Source organism: Anguilla anguilla, chromosome 3 (genome assembly GCF_013347855.1).
Source record: "Anguilla anguilla isolate fAngAng1 chromosome 3, fAngAng1.pri, whole genome shotgun sequence".
NCBI lineage: Eukaryota > Metazoa > Chordata > Actinopteri > Anguilliformes > Anguillidae > Anguilla > Anguilla anguilla.
In genome coordinates this window covers 35,966,103-35,991,821 of record NC_049203.1, presented here as the reverse complement: position 1 = coordinate 35,991,821, position 25,719 = coordinate 35,966,103, and the positions used below count along the sequence as shown (strand labels likewise).

Genomic DNA, 25,719 nt, shown 5'->3' with positions numbered 1-25,719 from the left:
TCTCAAAGACATCTGCAAGTATCTTATTATTATTATGTCACAATCTACTGAGCATCCATTCACCACAATAGCTTACAGTCAGAACAGAGGGTAAGTTAAATATATAGCAAACATTAGCAGTTAGAGAACCTCCACAATGGACAAACTGAAAAGGGAATACATAATTCCTAATTAAAGCCAATATGATGGCATTCAATTTATGAATTAAACTGCTAAATAAATCTTTCCCTGTGGTGCTTTTAAATTTACACGACCACTTACATGATAAAGACACAATACTTTGTGCAAATCTAAAATAAGACTCCTTTAATCTTATATCCTTTGATTAAGTCAACACTTTCCTGCTTGTTTTTGCTGGAGCGTCAGGCTACTATTGACATCCTGTTCACTCCAGATCTGATGAAAAACTGTGGCTCTGTTTAAACAAACCTCTAGAGGGAGGCAGAGTTCATAAACAGGAACTTATCAGTTTATGCCTCCTCAAAAGCTCTTTTGACTCTTGCCAAGCTGCCTTAATAGACCTTCCTGGTAAAATAACACTGAAAAATAACCAAATGTACACACAATATGTCATATAGTGTGTATATATAAATATATTCACCCATTGCTCCTTAGTTTATTTGCCAGAACACCTGAATAGTTGTCTCTGACTTGTATCATGTCTTGTTAGCAAGCTATGAGGCTGTTTGAATGTCGTTTTTAAATGCTTAATTCTGTGTGAGAACACAGAATCTGGCCTTCAAAAATGTTCTTCAGTCCTGCCAGTTTTTTTCACATTTTTAAAAACAGAGGAATTATTTCACAATAATACTATGCATTTTGACTTTTTCTGTTTGAATTCTGTCAGCATTTTCAGTACACAAATACACAAGGAAAACAGAACTTAGTACTTCAGATATTTTCCTCAGAATTATGTTGTGCTATGTTATGTTGTTATGTCTATGTTATGCTATGTTATGTTGTACGTAGGCCCCCTGTACTAAGAGTCTTGCATTGCAGGGAGACATTTATTTATGTTAGCTATGTGTGACTTATCACATTGGAATTTCCTTTCCTGCAATTGATCGACATTTGACAGGTGGCAGAGGGAAGAGGCGTAGCCAGTAGATGGGAGCAGATTGTAGACTATATTTAACATGGGCGGCCTCGCTAAAAATAAATAAAAATCCAGACAATGAAGTGGTTTAACAAAAGCCCCCAGCATAAGCGTCGCTTGAACACTTCATCCAGATTGGTCACTGGATAGGAATCACGGTCAGTCATCCTGACATTAAAAAAGAATGCTAAATAGCTCCACGGCATACCTGTCAGGTATGCCGTGGAGTGAATGGGATTAATGAAGAGGGGTGTTTACCTCATTGATCTCCTCTTTGAAGATGCAGTAGTGCACATTGCTCACCAGGCTCTCCTCACACTTATCAGCCTCAGTGCTCCAGTTTGAACTGCCTCTCTCCAGTCTCTCCAGCTTGTCCTGAAGCCGATGTGCAGTGAACCCCAGTGCATGCTGGAGACATTGACGCATGTGGGTTAACATATAGGTGCACTGCATTAGCACCTCCCATTCAGGGTAAATACATGTTCATTTGATTGTCTGTCCTGTGCAGTGCCTTAACCTCAACCTCATCCAACCCCTTTGAGATCAACAGGAAAGCCAACTGTGAGCCAGGCCTAATCGCCCAATCAGTTCCCAACCTCACTAATGCTCTTCTGGCTGAATGGAAGCAAATCCCAGCAGTATTGCTCCAACATCTAGTATACAGCCTTCCCAAAAGAATGGAGGTTGTAGTAGCAGCAAAGGGTGCACCAACTCCATATGAATGCCCATAATTCTGGATGAGATTTTGGATGTCATGTGCCCAAATACATTTGGCCATGTAGTGTAATTATGTTTTTTTTTTGGTGAAAAGTAGTGTTATTGCTATCATATACTTTATATGCAAACAAGTAGACTGCAGATTCTTAAAATATTACTAATTATAAAGGAGTGGGAATGGGTGGTAAAAGGATGAGTACGGAGAAGTGTGATGGGTAAATGTGGTATGTTGTCCCTCACCGACTGCATCACGGTGCTGGTGATGTCGGCCCCCAGAGAGATGGCCATCTTGTACAGGTGTCGCACATGGCTCTGCCTCTCCTGGTGCTGTGCCAGCTGAATCTTCGCCTGGCTAGTGTTGTGGAATGCCGTCACTGGCTCTGATGTCAGCAGGTTCTCCAGCTGGGTCCAGGCAAGAGGTAGATTGTGGCATCATCAGGCATGTGCCGCAGTGATCATCATGTCTGAGTTAATCATTTTACACTGAATGCCTTTATTAGACATAAAACCTTGTGTTCTTTTTTTGACCTAAGCAGACAAGACACAAAATTACATAGCACTGATGAACATGAGCTTACCTCATCAAATAGGTGGTGGAATTTAACCGCCATACTGAGGACTCTTTCATACTCTTTGATTGTGTCTTTTACACGCTGGTGCAGGTGCAGGAGCTCAGTGATTTTCTCATTCTTCTCTTTTATAGGAATTCCTTTTAAAGCTAACATCTCAGAAATTTTGATCATGTATTCCACCTCTGCATTCAATTTCTATGACAAGAAGACAATGGAACAAAAGAATCAGGAAAAATATGACTCTCATTCATTCATTGTCACAAGCCAATTTGATTTCTGTCAGATAATTATGTGCCAGTTAATGCAGCAGACACCTAAGGGCTAAGAAGACTCTAAAGAAAGCACAAGCATTCTCACCACAAACTGAGGTTTTGCAAGATTAAAAGTCTCCTGCAGCTTAGACACAGTCAGAAGATCACTTCCCAAGTCAACGCTGGAGGCTGGAGCCAGAACATCCTCTAGAGCCTTGAGGTTGTGGACGGTCTTTAAAATACAAGTACAGAGGCCTTTACAGTTCAAACAAAATATTTTACCAAAAATGGCATGTTTCATTCAGAAATAGAAATTTGAAACTTTCGACTGTGCCACTTCAGACATCGCTGTGCCATGCATACCAATTTAAGCCAAGGAGGCCCTCAGCTGGATAGCGTGCACTCCTCCATGCACTCGTCAATGCCGATTTTACATCACACAGACTGCACTGTACTGCAGGATTGTTTCTGCTGATCACAGGTGACCATATACTGTACATCTTTAAAAAACAACCAGTAGCCTCTGGGTGCCAGGGTGTTGTTGGGAGGAACGAATGCAGAAGAAAACCTTTTATGACCTCAGCCAATCAGGCTGAATGTTATTGTTTCTAAGAAAATAAAAATGGTGGTTTGTGAGAGCTGTGTTCTGTTACATTTATCACCTTAAAAAAAAATATATATATATATATATATATATATTTATATATATATATATATATATATATATATATATTATATATATATTCAGCTTTATTGGACAGAACAGTGTAGAAAGACAGGAAGAATAGGGGAAGAGAGAGGAGAAAGACGTGCGACAAAGGTCGTGCGGTCAGGACTCGAACCGCCGATATCGCGGCTCGTAATGAGCATGTGGACAGTGCTCTACAGGCTACGCCATGAGACAACATTTATCACCTTTTTAAGCTGTTCCTTGAATTTTTTCCACTGCTTTTTTACTGATTTAATCTGACTGATGTGCAGCTGCCAGGAAGTCCACAGATCCATAAGGTTGGCCTTCTTCTTATTCAGATCGTCCAGCGTGTTCTCCACCACGCGCACAGCTGATTTCACATTCAGGGTGAGATTTCCACTGACCTGCCACCAAATTCAAAACCAGCAAGATCAGGGTGCCATGTGAGTTGACTCTTAGAGAGGTGAGATTATACCTGACCCAATCAAGTGCAGCAGATCAGTTAACACCTTATTGTTGGCACAACTGGTAGCAATAAGCAATGAACTAAGGCTATGAAAAAAAAGTTGTCTATCAGCTTGATCTTGTACTCAAAATATAAGAGAAAGCTAACCTTTAATGGAGGTAAAATTGTTCAAATATTTTCTTCAGGAAATAAATATTCTCTCTCAAAACATTTATTCACAGTTATTGGCACTTCTTATGAACAAAATGTATTAGAAGTATATTGTCATTTAATTGCATCATTTCATAACTTGATTAATGATATTGAGTGCCAGAAGTAAGGGATTTCTGATTGGTCATAATGTCAACATAATTTTCTTGGCATGCTTGAAAGAAAAAGCAAGATAATCTATTTAACCAAGAAATTAGAGCAGCTGTGAGTCACAGTGCCTTCCATAATGCTTGGGACAAAGGCATATTTTTTTCTCAATTTGGCTGTGTACAAATCAAGAAAAATGTGGTTAAAGTGCAGATTCTCAGCTTTTATTAAAAGGTGTGTTTATACATTTTAGTTTCACTACGTAGAAATTACCTAAGATGTTTCTGCACACAAATTAATTCTGCTGCTGCTATCAACAGTTACTGTATAATCAATGCAGATAAGTGAGCCAGTACCCGTGGCAGCTATACATGCCCAAACCATAACACCCCCACCATGTTTCAGAGAAGAGGTAGTATGCTTTAGGTCTTAGGCAGTTCCTTTTGGCCTCCACATTTTGCTCTTGCCATCATTGTGATGCAAGTAAATCTTGGTCTCATCTGTCCCAAAAACATTTTTCCAGAGCTCTTTCATGCCCTTCTTAGCAAACCTGTTTTTGCAGCTAACTAGTGCTTAGCATCTTGCAGTTTATCCTCTGTAGTTCTGTTCGTAAAGGCTTCTGTGGACAGTAGCCCCTCACATATTCACACCTGCCTCGTGAAGACTGTTTCTGAACTTCAGACTGATGTTTGGGGAGTTTCTTCATTATTTTGAGAATTCTTTGGTATTTAACTGTAGAGGTCTCCCTTGGCCTACCAGCCCCTTTACGATTGTTGATCTTGCCAGTGCTCTTTCTTGTTAATAATGTTCCAAGCAGTGGATTTTCGTAAATCTAAGGTTTGGCCTATGTCTCTGACTGTTTTTTGTCTTATTTCTCAGTCTCATAATGGCTTCTTTGACTTTTATTGGCATACCTCATGTCCTCGTGTTGATAAACGCCAATAACAGACTCCAAAGGGAATCAAAAGCCCAGAATCACAAATATACAAAGCTGTCTTATACCTGCACTAAGGAAGTAATTGAACACACCTCACTAATAGAAACACCTGTGTAGCCATTTGTCCCAAATATTATGGTGCCCTGAAATGTGTCAAAATACCCTTTTACGAAATCTGAGAAACTGCATGTTAACCACATGTGAATTGTCTTATTAAAAATCTACAATTTTGGTATATAGAGCCAAATCAAAGACATATTGGGCACTGTAGAATTTCTCATAACTAATACATGCCAGTTAAAAAGAGTCTTACAATAATTTTTATGAAACACTTCCCTGCAATGAAACTATTCCATGCAATTTTATCTGATCACTTGCTCCAACCTGCAGCGCAATAAACTACAAGAAATTTTTATTTCATCTCTGACTATAAAAGGAGGAGGATTAAAGCATTGTTAAACAAGGCTATTATTAAGGTCAACAGAGAATAAAAAGAATAACTGAACAAAGTAATCTCCTCAATATAGATTTGATGTAAGTGACAAGCGCAGGTGGATTGAATATGAGTACAGTATTTCTCACCATGTTGGAGGAGTTTATAAAATTGTTTCCAAGGTCCTGTACAATGAGGAACCTCTCCAGCAGGGCCTGCCACTTGGCATCAGCAACCTCCTTCAGTGCTGCATTGCTCTCCTCGTTCTCTGCCTCGGGTCTGTTTTTGTAGCATTCCTGTAGACTGCGGATCTGCTCATCCACCTGGACCAACAAAGTATACAGCTTTGATACTTCATCCACCCTCTGTTGCTGTGGGCCGGTGTTACTTGAGGGTGTCAGTTTTCCTTTATGACTGCTGGTGATTGCACGCATTTTCTGCTCCGAAACAAATAATTCAAAATGGCATTGCTCAGCTATTAAAGAAATCTTGAGAAATGGAACTGATCACGAACCTCCTCTGCAGAGCGTAAGAAGCTCACGTAGGGTTTGAGGCTCTCAGTCCGTGCAGTGATATTTCTGGTGAGGGTCTTCAGCTCTTCGCTCAGTAGGCTGGCTTTATTAGAGAACTCTATGGCCTCAGGAGATTCTAGTGATTTCAGTGCCTTAATGAGTTCAGAAATGGCCTCCAATTCATTTGCTACACCCTGAATGGAAAAACAAAAGCAAATAAGCATTCTGAGGACGGTACTTGGAAAGTATCATTGCACATCTTCTCCTCAGTATCAAGGAGCTGTATTCAGAAGCTGTTCATTCCATATGTTTTTAATCTAATGTGGGAATACTCACCTGGGTCTGGGAGGAAAGCTCCAGGTGTCTGTTCAGCACATCTTCAGACTCTGACAGCACCAGTCCTGGGTCCACACTGCCGGAGAGGGCACTGCTGCTGCTTTTTATCCATGCTGAAACCTGCATTGAGGAAAAAACTTTCCTTTCTCCATGTACTGTGAACAGCCAGGTTTTAAAGCTTGTTTCAGTCACCTGGCGCTTCAATTCATCTCATCTATTACAAACTGCTCACAGGATATTTTTTTGTGTCTCAGAGAATCTATAGTCATGGTTATGTCATAAGACACAATTAATTACACATTTTTGAGTCATCAGGAAAACTGTGATATCTTACATTACATTACTACTTCTTGTTTTGTTAAAGTTGGGATGAGACATTAAAGCAAGAGTTTTTTTTATACTTAGATAACACTGAGCTACTGATTAAAACATGTTGGTTTGTTGTGCTATGTAAAACATACAGTATTTTCAACTGCAATCAAAACTTTCCTAGAGGTGCAAAGTTTCAGTTTCTTGTGCTTTTACGAAAGTATGTGAATCACCATGGAATTGTGCACATGGTAAAAATATAGTTTTCATTTGGAAAATATCTTTAAAATGAATGACAGGCCACCCCACTGGTTTTTTTTTTTTGTATAAAATTATTATTATGGGATTGTGTGGCAAAAAAGGTGTGCTGACATCTGTAGTTGGTCATTTTGGCCAAATATTTTGACCAATTCAGGCAAAATCTCTCACTGGAATGAAAAAAATGAAAAAACAAGACCAGGTCAAAACCTAGTATATGGCTGGACCGGCCAACCAATGGTGTAATTTTATAACTCGGCCGACCAATGGTGTAACTTCATCACTCACTCAGTCACTCAGTCACAGACATTCGCGTTTATAGCGCTGGCCCCGCTGTTGTGGCCCAGCCAATAAACTAACTTGATGGATCGAGGAAACTCAATGTAAACAGAAAATTATGCAAATTTGTTCTTTGGTGTAGTATTCCTTTAAAACCATTTATAAATTATCCTGAACGTGGAGCCCTCAGTGGCTTTCTAGTTCCAGAACAGAGCCATTACAGGACTGTATGGAGAACAATGTATATGCTAAGTGACAACTGTAAATCTGTTGTTATGTTATTACAGTTAACAGACAGCATAGTACATGCTGCAACTGAAAAAGAAATCCAGTTTAGTTGAACACATCTGACATATGATTAATATTATTCTATATTTTAAGTTTTCAAAAGGCAAAGTATTGCACTGTTACTACAGACTGGAAACAACTGAATTCAGAGATTAAGAGATGCAATCATGGCTTCGCTATGTGTACCTTGTCCACCAGATCTTCAAATGAGGACACCAGCAGCTGTCTCTTCTCTGCTAGCTCCCTGTGGGCGTGGCACTCCTTGCTCAGTGAATCCATCCGGTCATGGATATATCCCATCATCCTCTCCACCCCACCCACTTGAGTGCTGAAGACACAAATATGAGAGTAATAGTATTAATCAGATTACCACACATTTGGTAAAATTTATTTTTTTGTTGGTGCCTTGTAAAATGAGCAAAATATAGAATTTTTCCCCAAAGTGTAAACAAACAAGCTACATTGTCTCAGTTGGCATTTGGAATTCTACAGCCTCTAAAACTACTCTGTGGCTGCTGCATAGTGGTTGAAATTGAAATATATATTAGTCCAGTTATGGCAGGGACAGAGCTCTCTACCCAGCTACTCACCTTCGCGGGTTGACCTTGTTAAGGAAGTGTTTCCCTTGCTGTAGGGGTTCCGCAGCCGCTTCTTTGATGCTCCAGAGTAGCTCCTCGTGTTTCTTGGCCAGTTCTGGCAAACTCAGCACTTGGGACCTCATCCCTTTTAGGCTGCTTTCAATTCCTGCCAACACTTCAAATGCCTGTGGGCATGTGTTATATTCAATCAAACTTTTCTTTAAAAATCCTTTTAAAATATTACATGTCACAGAATATTTCTTGTGATTCAGTATTAATCAGTACCATACCCTGGAATCACTTGAAGATTGTAGTTATGTGTGCTTGTGTATGTATGTATGTATGTTAAATTTGCAATATGCTCTTGAGCAATTTGGAATGGATTGAATGGAATGGATGATTTTTCATGTAATTCTATATGCTAGAACCCAAATGTGGGAAAATTCCAGCCTTATCCAAGCTATTATGCATCACTAAAGTGTCAAATAGAACAAACTATGAACATCAAAAATAAGTGTTGGTCCTGTCACCATGATGAGCACGTGAGGTATTTGTACCTTATTAGCACTGGTGAAGAAGCCCTTGCTCTCCTGAAGGTGTGCCCGGCGCACCATCATTTGATTCCAAAACTCTTCATGCAGAGCCTTCAATTTTTGTGTCCTCTCCTCCACATGTCCCTTCTCTGTGTGACCTTCTGAGGCCAGAATCTCAGATGCCTCCACCAGAAGTTTTTCTACCAATAAGCTCCAGTCCTGAGAGAAAAGAGTTATTTGTACAGCATTAAAATTACGTCTGTAATAAAGTGGCCCTAAGAGATGTTGTTCTCCTGTGACAGCATTTCAAATAGCTGAATGTGAATATGGACCTGATATTCAATAGCACAATTAAAACCTGCAATCTTGTTGTTAAGGGTCCAGAAGAGAAGCTGAAGAACACTATTGATTTTGTAATTAAAAAATAATTACTTAACCTTTCTAAAAACAGCTTTAACCTCAAGCCTCAACCATAACAACTCATGAAACTTCAGGCTAATAGTTGTTGGTGAATATTGCAAGTCATATGACACATGAAGGTGCTATAACACACAGAAAGCACATAAATACAATGACCTAAAGCATGGGTCAGGCACTACACATTACTATTGTGCTTCAGCACCCTGAAAAACAATATAGACAGCAATGAAGCTGCAACACTGTCACACACCTGAGGGACATTTTTAACAATGGGATTTTAAGATGTTGCCATTCCCGAGAATGTGATCCTGTTTGTATATGATCCACTTTCATTCAGTTTAGGAGGAGAATTCACCTCTTGATAAACAGGAAGCGCCCTCGGCGAGGAGACTCATCAATATGACTCCCCCAATACGACATTTGCGTATAGCCATTTCACCACTCCCATTTGGTAGTGCACATTGTATACTGCTATTATTGAACATACGATGTAATAAATTGCATTAATTTTAACCAGACATTTCTCTTTGACTTTAAACCACTACACACCTAGTGGTCCTCAGATCCTAACATACACCCCAGAGTCACTCATCTATATACTAGTGCCACTGCAAGACTACACTGTGAGCTATTTTTTACAATGACATAGTATTTTACAGTATTTTTGGAAGTATGATCCGATTAAATTATTTAACTGTTTTTTACTGTGAATTGCAATGCATTATGGGCAACCATTTCGTACACATGACATTGTTGTACTATGAAACCATTCACAGTAAATGTTTTGACTATGACAAAATTTACTAATGATGAAAAAAGTTTTTGAAAAGCTGATAGGGCAGAAGAAGTGTTCCTCAAAGGTCCACGTCAGCGATGGGACCCCAGACAGAAAGCCCAGAAGAAAGCAGTACTCCTGAATCCCCATGTGGAATCCGTGATCAAAGAATATTTGGACTTTGATTGTCAAAAGTATTAAAGCCCACTCCACCATATACGAAAGCCTTATTGCAGTTATGTTTTTTGTTTTTAATGCATAAATAAGCTATGGTCAATTTAATCTTTTCATTTATTTCATGTAAGATAAAATGAAATGGTTTGTGGTCAATGAGATAAATGCCTCCTTCTGCAATGCTGTAGAAAAATAAACATAACTTAATTCACAAGTCACTACATTGACTTCATGCCATTTTGCAGAAGATACAACAGTAGGATACTTGGATGTTTTCATTTGCAGTAATTTACAGAAGTGGTAGTAAAAGTCCTGCAGTTAACTGTAGATGTAGAGATTCATTAGTAAAGTTGCTAGGGGCGAATTCATCTTCAGCAGTGCTTTGCGTGGCTACTGCTCACCCGGGGAGACCCGAGTTTGAGCCTTGCCAGATCACCTACCCCCACATTGGTGTCAGAGTGGGATTTAGGTGGGGACAGTGGCATGCCAGCATGAGGGCATGTAGTGGTGCAATCAACTAGTGGGTCTGCCTAACCGCTCTGCTACAGGTTAATTTATATTTAGCACAGTGGTTAGCATGGCCACCTCTCACCCTGGAGACCTGAGTTTGAGCATTTTTAAGTTCGCAGTCATAGATTTTACGCTACAGTTTTGTGTTTTACAATTAGCAATTACAGTGTTGTTCTGTGTTTGTATGTACAGTAAAGTAATAGTTATTATTGTAGGTAATCGAGATGACATCAAATTAATCCCGTTTCCAGTAGCACCAGGTAAGACTACATGCGTTCCCATGTGGTGTATCTGAGGGGATTCTTACATTGTATTAAAAAAGTGCAAAATCCCAACACTCTTTCTGGGTGTCATGGTATGAGGAATTTCTGCTCACAATGTCTCTGCCAACTTACACGTGTGAATTCATTCTCATTATTGGATGCCACTTGAATAGCTAAATTGGGATCTTTAAGTGTTAATAGTTGTGATAAGATTGCGATTTAATCAGTTATGCTTTAATACCCTGTTATTATAGTTATTTTCTTGTATTATTTTGACCATGTCACACATTTTGCCTCGCACAGATACACAATATTCCCCATAAGCCCCATGAAATCTAGGCTAATGTAGGCTATGCTCCCACACAAGCTCTGTCACACAGGTCAAGGTTAAGGTTAACAATATGAATCTAGGGACTAAGATGCTCTGTATCACCCGTGTGTGTGTGTGTGTGTGTGTGTGTGCGTGCGTGCGTGCTTGCATGCTTTCTACTGTACCTGGGGGACACACTAACACGGTCGCACGCACACACAATCACTCTCTCTCTCTCACACACACACATAGGAGAGAGGGAGTATAGTTAGATATAGTTGAATATAACATGAAAAAACTGTTAGAGATAACAGTTGATCAGAGTTTATTCGTTCATACTAGCTCTGTTCACTAATTGAACAGTTTAGTAGCCTAAAACTAACATTTTGTAAAACGATTTATTACAGATATGGCACGAAGGAAAGAGACAGGGAAGGAAATCTTCCCACAGGTTGTTGCTCCAATGACTATCTCAGTTTTAGATGCCTATTAGTGTTGCTAACGTTTATATGATCCCTGGGAAAGCCTAACCTAATTGATGTACATTCTGCTTTAACCCAGATAGCAAGAATATGTTGGGCCAACGTCGGTATTGGTCAGCAATGGAACTCCACTGTAAAAACGTTGGCTGGCTAACTGATAGAACATGACGGTTTTACGTGACCATTTGGCTTCGGTTTCACCATTCAGCCAAAGATACCCGGACAAGACAGGCATCTGCCCCCATTAATGATGAGCCCGACCCTTTGTAGGAGTTTCTTTAAGGGTCAGTATAACACCCTGTCTTGATTGTGCATTTTTATTTTGTTGTATTTTTACAGCACACACGTCTACCCGACATTTTCACCTCGTCCAGGCTACTTGATTGTGGACCATTCGGCTTGAATAATAACGTGCCCTGTCTTTCTCCTGCGTTCTCCACTTCTCTCTCTTTCATTCATCAGAGCGACATTGCCTATTCGGTTTTACAGCAGACTGGCTGGCCATCATCACCACGTTCTTCTCCAATTCTGCACCGTCCTGTGTTCTTGACTCATCTTTTGACCAACTACAGCACATGCGATCAAATTGTCTGCATCCATGCCTATCATCGTCCGTATGAATTCAACTTTAAAATACGGACAATAATTCTTGTTAGCCATCACTTTATGTGCTGTTGACATGTTTTACGCTTTTGGTATTTAGCTAGGGCCTAATTGCATTTGTACTGAATAAACTTTTTCAAACTTGTGCTTGTTTTAAAATGTCACAGGCCTAATTGTTTTTAAATTATCAATTTCATTTTACTTCTCTCAGTTCTCTATGGCCCTGTTTACACTGTTTACATGTTTTAAAATGTGTTTCGGTGATCCGAACACAAGTGGACAGCTGAGACACATTGCCGTTCACACCTGTGTCTATCATGCGTCTCCAAGGGGACCAGCTGACCACTTGTGTTCAGATTTCGTTACTGCCTACGTCACTTCCGCTAGAAGGTCAAAAATCTGTCCCCAGACAAGCCCCAGATATATAGATCTGGCGCTTATATAGAACTAATATACATGTACGGGCTATTCCAACTGGTGAGATTGGCAGGACAAAGTCATTTGAGACTTGCAAAACAGCGCAGAACAAGACGAAAAATTGCATCGATGACATATTTTCCTGTTACGTCCTTGTCGTGGACGCATTAGTGTTTACACTACAAAAGATATGTGGTCAAATGCATCCCAGACCACCTCGGCAAGGGCTTTGAGTGATCAGATCACAATGCGTCTTGGTGGTCGTTTACACTTGTATTTAGCGCTGTCCACTTATGATCCGATCGCCCATGACGCATTTTAACACCAAGTGTAAACAGGGTCAAAGACCTATTGTGATCAATCTAGGCCAACATCTGCGACCACCATCAACTTTTAAATACAGGCAATAATTATCATTATAATTTCTAATGTGCTGTTGGCATGTTTTGAGTTTGATTTTGGTATTTAGGTAATGAATTGCATTTGTTCAGGATAAACGTGTAAAAAACTTGTCCTTGTTTTAAAATGCTCCATTTCATGTTCCTATATTTAAAAATGCGCCATATGGTATGCTTGTATTTAGGGTTTTGATATAGCCTAATAGAATGTGCACGTTATAAAGAAACGTGTCTGTCCCTTTTCACTTATTTGCTGCACTCGGTCTCAGTGTAGCGTTCTGTTGAGCGCTGAAGTGATACATTGTATTCAGTTTTTAACTCATTCTACACTTACAGCACAGACCGTTATATATCTAGACTAATTGGCTACCTTTGAAGGTGACGTCATACAATACTGCACTCCAGCACTAAAAAATAGCACTACACCACTGAAAATACCATCATTCTAACTATACTATGGGAGTATAATAAATCATCCCACACCTGTGTAGTTTACATTCTGATTCAGTTAGGGGCGACAAGCCATTTTGCCATTTTGAAGCTATTCTGTAAAGTGTGAGGTTCGTTTTAATAACGTACCATAAAGTGAACATACCACATACTTTTAAATGCAGTCCCAGTGGTATATAAATTTCCTACAGCCACCTGCGTTCATTTGTTGATGGAATATATATATATATATATATATATATATATATATATATATACAGTATATACTGTATATGTAATGTAATGAATATATAAAGCTGAATGTCATATTTAAAAGCCCAAAGTGTTCATTTTCTTCCTAAATTGTATGCTCCTGAACATACTTAGGCAAGTGTGTTTATTTGGACACGGCCAAAGTCATACACGGTAGTCTTCTGCTGCTTTGAACGCTACACTAGGCTCAATACCATGGACATCAATCAAGCTGAAAAGATGAGCTTCAGTTTCAACAGATGCATGTTCTACTGACATTAGCTCTTAGCTGCTGCTGCTATTAATTCATTCGTTATTACCAGGTGGGTGCTTGGCACTGACTCTTTTAAAAATAATATGCCTTTTTTTGACCCTGGTGTCATCAGGTTACTTTTGCAATGGTTAACCGTGATATTGATTTGGATTTCCTATCTTTAGTAAACAACAGGCGCCCTGTTGTACACATAGCTTTTACCAGATAGTATAAGCCGCATGGCCAGAGGCCTTACATAATGTTAGTATGGCTAATCCAGGATCACAGCTTGTGTTCCGTCTCCATGCTGGAGGGATACTGGTATGGTTTTCCTGATATTTCAGGAAATAGCAGGTGCTCTGCTGTACACATTGTTCATATCACTATCAAATAATGTTAGTTTGGCTAACGCCTGAACCAGGATCTCAGCTTGTGTTTCGTCTCCATGCTGGAGGGGTATTGGTTCAGTATGGTCCCAGATCTTTCAACAAATAGCAGGTGCTCTGCTGTACACATAGTTTTGGGGTTAGGCACTTGAATGGTCTGCTGTTCTGGGGGTTTTGGTATATGTCCTCTTTAGTAGGGGAGGTGTATTGTGATCTCTGTTTGATTTGGCAAGAAGTAGCTAAAGGAGATCGATTCAGCGCCAAACCTAAATAATTGGTTTGCATATTCATTAAAATATTTCAACACGAGTTGTCCTGACTGTGCTACCTTTAAAGGCAAAAAAAAGCCCTGTCTGGCACAAATACGATAAACTGAAATATGATTAACTGAGATTACAGGGCATTTCTTTGTAGTTCTCCCTTGATTAAATTCGAAAGTAAGAGTTCCTTACTAATTTTGCAGGACCTTGAAAAGGTATATCTGCAGTTTTTTCTCATGCATGCCCACAATCTAGGGCTGTAATACAAGATAAGATAAGATAAGATATACTTTTATTGAACCCCGTGGGGTAATTTGTCCTCTGCATTTGACTCATCCTAGTTACTTAGAAGCAGTGGGCAGGCACAGTGCAGCGCCTGGGGACCAACTCCAGTTCTGAGGCCAGTGCCTTAGTCAAGGGAAACTGCAGGAGCGCACCTAACATGCATGTCTTTGAGTGTGGGAGGAAACCGGAGTACCCGGAGTAAACCCACACGAACACGGGGACAACATACAAACTCCACGCAGAGAGGATCCGGTCGGACCCGGATTCGAACCCGGAACCTCCTTTTTGCAAAGCAACAGTGCTAACCACTATGCCACCGTGCCCGCCAAAACCATCCATCACCTGCCATCACCTGCTTAGCTAGCCTATGAAATTATGATAATTGGTTATTTAGCACAAATGCAAAGTGAACTCAATTCAAGTTACCTCACCATATTCTGTTTTTAAAATTAGATTTCTGTATAAATTAATATCTTCTAGGTAGATTTGCTAATGCATTATTAGCAAGCAGATGTGTGGTGCCAACCAGTTTTAACCAGCAGGCTAGGTTCATTTTCATAAATGGAAAATGGAAAACCAACATGGATTTGAATCTGGATTAAACTTCACTAGCAAGGTAAACATTACATTAACATATGTTACCCATCCAATTTTTACACAGTACTTTGGTAATTTTTAGAACTTATTGAGGACTTATAAATTATTCCTCATGATGAAAGGACCTAGGAAATTTCACCAGTGACAGGTCAACTGGGGCATGGGAACTGGCCTTTCAAATAAAAAAAAAATATGCATTTTACCACCACCATGCGGCACAATTGTACAATAAAATTCCATTTTACATCAGGCCTACAAAATTTTGTGTTAGCAGAGATTATATTTGAATTGCATTATAATTGTAGTTTTATGTTAAATGTTTTCTTGACTGAACTCTCTTGCAAAATGATACAAGTATACATTGAAGAAAATAATAAACTAGTTATATTCACAATTATGGCTAATCCCTTCTTGTCATATACTCATATGTGACGCTAATATGATACCTGCTGTATTTGACACTATTGATAGTTTACCTTGGCTTTCAGTTCAAAGTTTTTATACTCCTGGAGCAATTCCTCATTTTCAGACAGCGTAGAACCAAGTTGATCTTTCTCTAGGAACACCTCAGCGTTGTTCTTATACCAGTTTGTTGCCTGCATATTATGATAAATAAAGAAATGAAGAGAATAAGTTTATATGATTATTGCTTTATAATGTTACAGTTGGTTGTAAATTGAACAAATGTTTAGGGTAGAGATGAGACAAACAAAGCAGTGGGATATGACATTCAATATATACAGGGGATGGTAATTCAATGTTTTTACAGGAGGTACTGTGTTTTATGTAATGTTGAAATTACCATCTCTTTTGTGATATACCAGACAACATTATTAACCTTTTGTAAGGTTATAATTCATTCATCCATTTAAATGAAACCCAGAAAATTAACAATCATAGTTTAATCTAACCACACAGACAAATCATTTTTTAAAGTGATGCTTTTTGCTTTAAACAAATGTAATGAGTAGAGGTAGACAATATTAAAATCAAATAATGTATATACAGCATATCTTGACCAGCCAAATTATGTGAATATCTTATGTGTGTATGTGACAGCCAGTTACTCACTTCCTGTTCCTGCTGGTCCCACTGGTAGATGTGGTGCATCATCTCCAGGTCAAGGCCCTGTCGCTTCATATTGCGATCCACCTGCCTACGGCGGTCCTGCAGAATTTCCATAAGGCTTTCCACCTTTTCACAGCTCCTATGTGCGCCCAAAAACTTTTCTTGATTCACAAGAGCCTTATCTTCCTGGAACTCCTTCAAGAAGTCGAACAGCTCCTGGCTCTTGTTCAAAACTAGCATAGAATTTTCCAAGAGGCCTAGAGGAATAACACAAACAAAGGCTGTCATATATGAAAGCATATCCGTGCCAAAATTCAAGTCATCAGTTACATTTCCTTTTCATTAGATGTGCGCAAAAACCATGACATTATTCAAAAGAAAATGCAAAATCCACATTTTCAAGTTAATGTATGCATTTAATCTGATGATTTAAAAATTTACATGCAAAGTCCATTTCAGAAGCTATTTTTCTTGCCCTCTGCGACACAACCCTGTCAATTCAATATGTAGGCTGTTAGAGTTGAATGAACATAGGATATTTTACTGTGTAAATCTATTATTAAGTAGATCTAACTATTTATTTTTTGAGTCGACTTAATAATATTGCATGCAACCACCACATTTTTTGGTGTATTTATGTACATTTGAGTCTTTATTATGCTATCAAAAAATATTTTAATAAAAGCAAAAACCATTTGTGAAACCTTTCGCGTGTTGAAATTTTGGTAGCATGTTGAAATTCTGGTTGCATGTCGAAGTTTTTGCGAATTGAATTTCTAGTCACAAGTTGAACACAAGTTGTCCAACAGGCAGGATTTATCCAGAAGTGTAGACGATGTGATGGGTCTCCTTTGTTGTGACAGTTTGGTTACACATTCCCAAGTATGTAGTTCATGCCTGGCCAATTAGAAGTTGCTCTCAGGAAAGTGCACAGAACTTTCTGTAAGCCTGTGCGACATTGTTAGCAAGCTATGTAGTCTTACAAATGCATGCTCTTGTAAATGCTTTCTGATTAAGAATCTGTGGGTTGTGCTCTATGTCTTGATTAGGCTAACCCGCCAGCAACTCGTATTATCTATGTAGTCCTGATGTTAGTTCTAAAGTCATAGTCTAGCTAGCAATGCTCTGTAACGTTAGGACAGATTCTTAAACATAAAGTGTTCTTCGTCTATCGCTTGATGTATTTGTAAAACTACATACAGAAGCTTGCCAACAACGTAGCATAAGCTAACAGAAAGTTCTATGTAAACCATAGGTTTAAAATTTCCTGGGAACAGTGATGTAGTTTGGTATACTGTGAGTATGAGGTGGTACAACAACACCCCCCTACCCCCCAACTTAGATTTAAACGAAGGATCAAAGACTTAGTCTGGTTTCAAAGCAAAAGTACACTGCACATCAATATGATTATATGAAAATGGCTATTTTAACACTTAACTTTTTTGTACATAACATAACTTAATACTGCTGCATTACAATTTATACAATTCATAGTTACTGGGGAAATGGGTCTGAATGAACTTAATTCAATATCAAATATGTTGTATTCTCGCTTTGTTTTTGAACTTAGAAAGGACATCACTGTATAAACGAATCTAGGAGTATTGATTTTTATTATACTGTCTGGCATGGCTCGAATGAGGAAGCTCGTGGCGATGGCTGCACGAGCATAGCAATGTCGCTGTTGATCACAGCAGACTAGCTAGCCAGATTTAGTGTCATTTTTCCTCCTGTTAAACTTGACTGTGGCATGGCTCGGTTTGTGAGAGAGAATCTGGGCAATTGGAAGACCACTGGTTAAGTAGGCACACACACCTGGATTGTGTTACAAATCAGTCCAGGGTTTAAAAGTGTGCATTCTTTTCCCAGTAGGTGTCTGAGACTGGGGATCCCTCTCCCTACGAAGAGAGAGAGTGAGTGAGAGTCAAATAAGGACTTGTCTTCTTTGTTTATTTGTTTTATACTGTGAAACTGCTCTCTCTCTCTCTCTCTGCTTAATAAATTGCCAGTGGATTCCCATATCTCCCTGTGTCCAGCTCTTCTGTCCACCCCAGGGGTGTGTCACGATGTGTGACAGTGACATCACTAACTAGTTTGTATAGGAGCACAAACTTATTTGCCAATACTGTAGCCTATATAACGTGCATATTACTATATAGGCTACGCTGTCGTTTCCATGTCTGCCATAATGGAACTATTGAATGGGGAACTTAAATTTGAAAAGGGCCACAATTTACACATCAACGATCAAATCTGATTGTGTGTAGCTGAACTGTCACTCCAAAGTAAGACTAGCCAATAGCGGTGCATCACCTATATCTCCGAGTACATCTCGCCCACCCGAATGTGTTCGACTTGTGAACAGTATTTAAACTTGCAAAAACTACTACTCGCAAAAACTTTAACTCGCAACAAAAATTTCAATATGCAAAAACTTCAACTCGCAACAAAAATTTCAGTATGCAAAAACTTCAACACGCAACCATAATTGCAATAAGCAACTAAAATTTCAACTGAATGCAACTGAAACTAATGCACAATCATATTTTTGTTTTTAATAAAATATTTTAATTGCATAATAAAGACACAAATGTAACTCTAATATTCAATATGACTAGTGTTGGGAAAAGTTACTAGCTTTACAGTTTCCAGTAGGCTACCTTATGTAGCCTAGTTTAAATATGTCCTAAATTAAGTAGCAGTGTACCTGTATTAGCATACAATTTAAATCGTTTGACCAGTATAATTCCTTGACAAAGAAAAATCCCAGTTTTAGATTTAAAACACCATTAGGTCTATCCATCAGATATTGAAAGAGAAATTCCCTGGCTGAAATGGAACAGCTCTATCATGTCACCACCACGACTCTCTGCCCCACATGAAATGTGTTGGTAAAGTTCTTGTGTTACTCTCGCGTAATATTAGACATTTACATGGCCATAGCACAAAATATTGAATGTACAATCCTGTCTCTATCATGAATGGGCACGCTTAACAAAGTTATCAAATTGGCCACATTTCATGTCAGTCTAGTGTACCAGTCAGGCAGAAACTATAGGGGAGAGGGATGAAAAATAATTTTTACTGATGCATTTTAACAAATGACATGCAATCTACCAGCATCAAGGTATTGGGCACCCCTGTTGTAGACTGTGCAGCTAAATAAATGCTGAATCAAATTTTGGACTATGAGTATAAGTAACATAATGATTTATCAAAGCCTGTAGACACAAGGCCCATTATTTGCATGACACACTTGCCTTTTTTTATACAGCTGTGTTTATGGAGGACCTCCTTCAAGCAGTCAGCACCAGTAAACCCCTGTACACTGTGCTGGAAGTCCTCTGCCTCATCAATCTTAATGGCAAACTGCACAAAGAAATTGCAGACATTTAGATATTCAGTGGTGCTCCAGCACTAAAGTGAAGTGTTTTCACTGCCTATTTTAAAGCACAGCACAGTGTTTTCCTGTACAGAGTTCACTATTTCAGTGTCACAGTTGGAGACAATGGGCACTGACATTAATTAATATGGCGAATGTACTTGGATTTACAGAAAAAGACCTCCCTGCTTTGTCAAGCTGTCATTTTCGAACTAGCATTTCACATGTAACCATACCTGTCACATGACAAATGCATCCTGTTTATTGTTTTTGCTTCTATAAAAATCTTCTATATAATTTGCTTCTATTGTAGGATTCTAACCCAAAAGATCAATTGCACTTTGTAGTTAGCTTAACAGCTTGAGGAACGGCTGTTTTATGTGTCTCCTGAAAAATTGCATTCATTTGCCATTCATATACGGTCATTATCACAGATCTATTTTACACCTCAGCAAAGATGGATTTAAACTTTCTGAGGGTACAGTGTATATAATTTTTCCTACCACCATGCATTGTGTCTTAGTAGTTGGTGAACTTTTGTACAATGCATAAAATTCATGGCATTTTGCACAAGCCAGAGCAAGTTACAGACACTTTGCATTTTTACGCAGTGTCCAATTATACTGCTGAAATACTAAAGCAATTCAGGTTAATTAAAATGTACAATGGCACTCCTGGGAATTAAACCTGCAACCTTTAGGTTACAAGTTCAATTCCTTACTCGTTATACTACACAGTTGCCAGTGAGTTAGAATAAATAGAGCAATTTATCTGTCTGACAGGTAAATCTGAGACATCTGTCTTAACTTGAATTTGCTTACAGATGAAAATGACCTTATATAAAATTGCTCTTTTTGCAACTGTACTTAAGTACTTTTCTGAAAGAGGTATCCATGCATTAATAAGTGTATATCCTTTGCCAAGAATCTGCCACAAACTTCATTTAATCTACTTTTACCATGAATTAGTGGATGCACTATTCATGAATCTGAATGTAGAGCCTCAATGACAAACCAAGTAATGAACAGCTACTATGCAATGCGCTGTGTGATTTCATTCCAGAGACTAAAAATAAATATTTTACTTTTCACAATAAAACTGAATAATGCCCTTTTCACTGTGATGTTTTTGAAAACCATAAGCAGTTCTGCAAGTGTTCCAGTCACATGATATGAATGATCAATAAATTGTCATGTCATCTGTAATGGTGGTAGAATATGTTATCATAAAACCATATAAGTGCAATGTATTTGGTTTTATTTAATTTTCCATGAGCAATTTTGAACATTTCACTGACAAAGACAGTATGCTGAAACAGTCAATCCTTTAGGTTCAAACCTGAAAGCAACAAAGCTATTGGTCTTTTGGTCTGAAGTTCCTACCTCCAGGGCTCGGTCGAAGAAATCTGAGGCCAAGTTTAGAAGGGACCTTCGCTTCTCCAGCTGTGCGATTAAGGTCCTCCAGGCATCGCTCAGTGTGCTGGCCATAGCCACATGTACATCCACCTCATTTTTCTTATTCTGTGCAACCTTATCTGCCTCAGACAGCAGACCCCAGACACCATGTTCATGTTTCTGAAAGATAGATGTGAGTAATGACGTACACTCAGAGAAAAGTGTGCATTTCACATATCCTTAAAATACATTAAAACATGTATACTTTTAGGTAAAGGATAATGAGCCAAGCTATTAAGCAGAACATTAAACAAATGTCTACCCATTAAACAGTTATGAAAAAACATTTTGCGTTGCTTCATTGTTGATAACCAGAATCAGAATCAGAATCGGGTTTATTGCCCAAACATTCTTTTTTCACATGTAAGGAATTTGACTCCGGTTCACAGTAACTCACACTGTGCTTACATTCAACAAGGTCAACAACAACAATGACAAACAACAACAAGAGTAGGTTTTACCTACAGTAAGCAGTAGTGAAAGTGCGTTGTGTATATGCATTGAATAAATATGTAGCAAATATGAGTGTATGAATAAATTATTGCACTATGAATATGGCTGTGGGTATGTATGACTATTTTTGACAGGCATTGTACTGAGGACATGCAATGGCAGGTCACATTGCTGGGTTAATTGTTCATGAGAGTGATGGCATTTGGGAAGAAGCTGTTCCTGTGTCTGTTGGTTCTCCTGTGCAGTGCTCTGAAGCGCCTTCCGGAGGGGAGGAGTTCAAAGATGTGGTGGCCAGGATGCGAGGGGTCGGCAATGATCTTCCCCGCCCGCTTCCTGGCTCTGGTGGTGTAGAGATCTTGGAGTGAGGGCAGCTTTAGTCCAATAATCCTTTCTGCAGACCTGATGGTGCGCTGCAGCCAGTGTGTGTCCTGTTTTGTGGCAGTGCCAAACCACACTGTTATGGCGGTGGAGAGGACAGACTCAGTCACAGCTGAGTAAAACTGCACCAACAGTTCCTGAGGCAGGTTGAACTTCCTCAGCAGGTGCAGGAAGTACATCCTCTGCTGGGCCTTTTTTGTGATGGAGACAATATTGGTCTCCCACTTCAGGTCCCTGTAGTTCCCAGGAACTTGAAGGTCTCCACGGCCGCCACAGTGCTGCCTTGTATGGTGAGGGGGGCAGGGGAGGGGGATGCCTCCTGAAGTTCACTGTCATCTCCACTGTCTTGAGTGTGTTCAGCTCAATATTGTTGTGGCTGCACCAGAGGGCCAGCCGTTCAACCTCCCCTCTGTATGCGGACTCGTCACCATCTCGTATGAGACCAATGTTGGTTGTGCCGTCCGCAAACTTCAAGAGTTTAACAGTGGAGTCCCTGGAGGTGCAGTCTTTGGTATACAGGGAGAAGAGCAGTGGGGAGAGCATGCAACCCTGCGGCGCACCTGTGCTGGTTGATTGGGTGCAGGATGTGAGTTTCCCCAGCCTCACTTGCTGCTTCCTGTCAGTGAGGAAGCTGGTAATCCACTGACAGGTAGAGGCAGGCACAGTGAGCTGGGAGAGCTTGGAGTGGAGTAGTTCCGGGATGATTGTGTTAAACGCCAAGCTGAAGTCCAAAAACAGGATCTGTGCAAAATTCCCTGGGCAGGCCAGATGGCGGAGAATGTAGTGTAATCCCATGTTGACTGCATTGTCCACCGACCTGTCGGCCCGGTAGGCGAACTGCAGGGGGTCCAGCAGGGGGTCTATGATGGCTTTCAGGTGGGCCAACACTAGCCTCTCAAAGGACTTCATGACATTGTTGTATGTGCTGGGTGAGAGTTTGTACAGGAGGGGCTGCGGGGGGAAGCATCATAGACATATATACATAGAAAGCATAGTACTAGGTGTGAGTGCTAGGTGTGAATTGGAGCGGGGGAGGGGTGTGACCATTGCCCTTTCAAAGCGACAATAGAGGGTATGCATATGACGTCACAGTAAGTAGAAGTCACTGTGGTTACACCCACTGAGTGGCAGAAAGACTACTGAGTGGCAGCGTTAGCGTTCAGCTTGAATGCCGCGAAAACACAAAAAACACATCTAAAATGGGAAAGAGCTGTTGTGCGATTGACTGTACAAATAGATTCAAGAAATCGGAGCTGTCTTTTTACAGACTGCCGAAAGCTAAAGAAAAGAGAAGCAGATGGATCACTGCAATTCGCAGAAACAACTGGAATCCAGGCACCAAAACGTGGATTTGCGGTTGTCATTTTGTGTCAGGTATGTTGGATTTTTGGGTAAAATCATACCTTAAGTTATGTACTGTATTGACTACTCATCAATTAAATATTTAGCATCTTTCATTTATATTCTGTGTAACTTTAAAGTTTTTGTCAGCATTTATTAAAAAACATCCATGATGATGAGCCTTGTGTTCTACAAACAAAGGGGGGGGTGGTTAGATAGTGTTAGCTAGCCAAGAATATAAATTAAGGTATGATTTTACCCAAAAATCCAACATACCTGACACAAAATAACAACCGCAAATCCACGTTTCGGTGCCTGGATTCCAGTTGTTTCTGCGAATTGCAGCGATCCATTTGTTTCTCTTTTCTTCAGCTTTCGGCAGTCGGTAAAAAGATAGCTCCAATTTCTTGTTGAATGTCCAATGACCACTGGTTCTTTGGTAAGTTGTAAGGATCACTGTCGAGTCCAACTGCCTTTAATTTAAGCAGATAATCGTTTGTTTTACTCCTGGTTTTGCAGTTTCCTCTACTAAAGGAAGCCATGTCGCAGCATGTTTTGCCACTCAGTCCGACTGAGGGGGCGTATTCCGGTGAGAAAGTGACGTCAATGCATACCCTCTATAGAACGCGTTATGGTCCTCAGCCAGCTGCCGATTCTCCATGGTGAAGGGGGATGACTTCCTGTAGTTGGTGATGTCCCACAGGCCTTTCCACACTGACGCACGGTCGTTGGCCAAAAACCTGTTTTTCAGCTTTTCAGAGTAGCCCCTCTTGGGTGCCCTGATCTCCTTTGTCAATGTGTTCCTTGACTGGTTATACAGGGCTCTGTCCCCCCCTTCTGTATGCCTCCTCCTTGGACCGGCTAAGCTGTCTCAGTTTGGTGGTGAACCAGGGTTTGTCATTATTGTACCTGGTATGAGTCTTTGTGGGAATGCACGTCCTCACAGAAACTGACATAGGATGTTACAGTGTCAGCCAGATCAGTGGTTGCCTGTTCAAATACACTCCAGTGCAATCAAAGCAGGCTTGTAGTGTGTCCTTGGCCTCACTGGTCCATCTTTTCACTGTATTCACTACAGGCTTGACAGATTTTAGTTTCTGCCTATAGGCGGGGATAACAGTGATCAGAGAGACCCAGGGCTGCACGCAGGAGAGAACGATATGCACCCTTTAATGTGGTATAACAATGATCTAGAATGTTACTGTCTCTGGTGGGGCACTTGATGAATTGTCTGTATTTGGGCAGCTTACGGCTGATGTTTTCTCCATTAAAGTCCCCCAAAACTATAAGGACAGAGTCTGGGTGTTTTTGCTCCACGCTGATTATCTGGTCAGCCAGGCACTATTGCGCCTCCCCCACGCACGCTTGGGGTGGAATGTAAACACCGACCAGAATTGTGGAGGAAAACTCCTGTGGTGAATAGAACGGTTTGCAGTTTATGAATAAAGTTTCCAGTTCTGGACAACAGGATTTCATTAGCTCTGTAACATCGCTCGGTACACCAACCTTCGTTCACATAGAAGCAGATTCCGCTGCCTCAGGATTTCCCCAACAGTTCTGTGACGCGGTCTGCTCTATGGAGATGGAACCCAGGTATCTGTAGTGCACAGTCCGGTGTAGTTTCACTGAGCCAGGTTTCTGTGAAGCACAGTGCCACAGAGCGAGAGAAATCCTTGTTGGTTCTGTTGAGTAGCAGCAGCTTGTCGATCTTGTTGCCCAGGGAGCGGACATTCGCGAGGTGAATACTAGGTAGAGGGATCCTAAAACCCCACTGTCGCAGCCGGACCAGCGCTCCTGCACGCTTTCCGTCTGCGTTTCCTGTATCTCTCATAGAGAGCTGCTGCTCCACTCAGTAAAATGTTCAAAACGTCCATTGAGTATGAAAAGTCCGGTTTCAGATCAGATGGTATGATACGTCGGATGTTCAGCAATTCTTCGGTAGTAAAAGTGATCCTGGTGGGTTCGCTTAACACAAAACAAACTAACAAAAACAAACAAGGTACGAGAGAGCACTGTACCGAGGCAGCTGATCCTGGCGCCATCTTGATTTAGTGTTACATCTAGTGTTCACTGCAGGGTGGACCATTGGGCTAATGGGCCACAAAAAAGCTGTGATTGCATGTCCTGCTACATTTTCTGCTATTCTTTAATTGGATGTTCCACTCAAAAAACCAAAAGTGTATGAATGTAAAGTTAAAAGGATATTCGGTTGTGGCATGCTCATTCGTGCTGCTTTTCCTTCACCTTTACAGTGACTGTGGCAGTGACTTTTTCTT

General features: G+C 40.1%; 1 protein-coding gene across 2 annotated transcripts in view; it reads right to left on the bottom strand.

Annotated features, from left to right (window-relative positions):
• ccdc141 (coiled-coil domain containing 141) overlaps window positions 1-25,719 on the bottom strand; it is a 48,154-nt gene that overhangs the window by 16,416 nt on the left and 6,019 nt on the right. For both annotated transcript variants that reach the window (XM_035408196.1, XM_035408195.1), the window contains exons 3-17: window positions 21,200-21,391; window positions 19,696-19,804; window positions 16,439-16,692; window positions 15,844-15,963; window positions 8,578-8,772; window positions 8,033-8,205; window positions 7,629-7,770; window positions 6,309-6,428; window positions 5,975-6,166; window positions 5,610-5,783; window positions 3,552-3,731; window positions 2,743-2,868; window positions 2,392-2,580; window positions 2,054-2,215; window positions 1,355-1,504 (exon numbers count right to left, since the gene is read on the bottom strand). In XM_035408196.1, coding sequence (XP_035264087.1) covers window positions 1,355-1,504; window positions 2,054-2,215; window positions 2,392-2,580; window positions 2,743-2,868; window positions 3,552-3,731; window positions 5,610-5,783; window positions 5,975-6,166; window positions 6,309-6,428; window positions 7,629-7,770; window positions 8,033-8,205; window positions 8,578-8,772; window positions 15,844-15,963; window positions 16,439-16,692; window positions 19,696-19,804; window positions 21,200-21,391 — 2,478 coding nt within the window. The remainder of the gene's footprint in view (window positions 1-1,354; window positions 1,505-2,053; window positions 2,216-2,391; window positions 2,581-2,742; window positions 2,869-3,551; window positions 3,732-5,609; window positions 5,784-5,974; window positions 6,167-6,308; window positions 6,429-7,628; window positions 7,771-8,032; window positions 8,206-8,577; window positions 8,773-15,843; window positions 15,964-16,438; window positions 16,693-19,695; window positions 19,805-21,199; window positions 21,392-25,719) is intronic.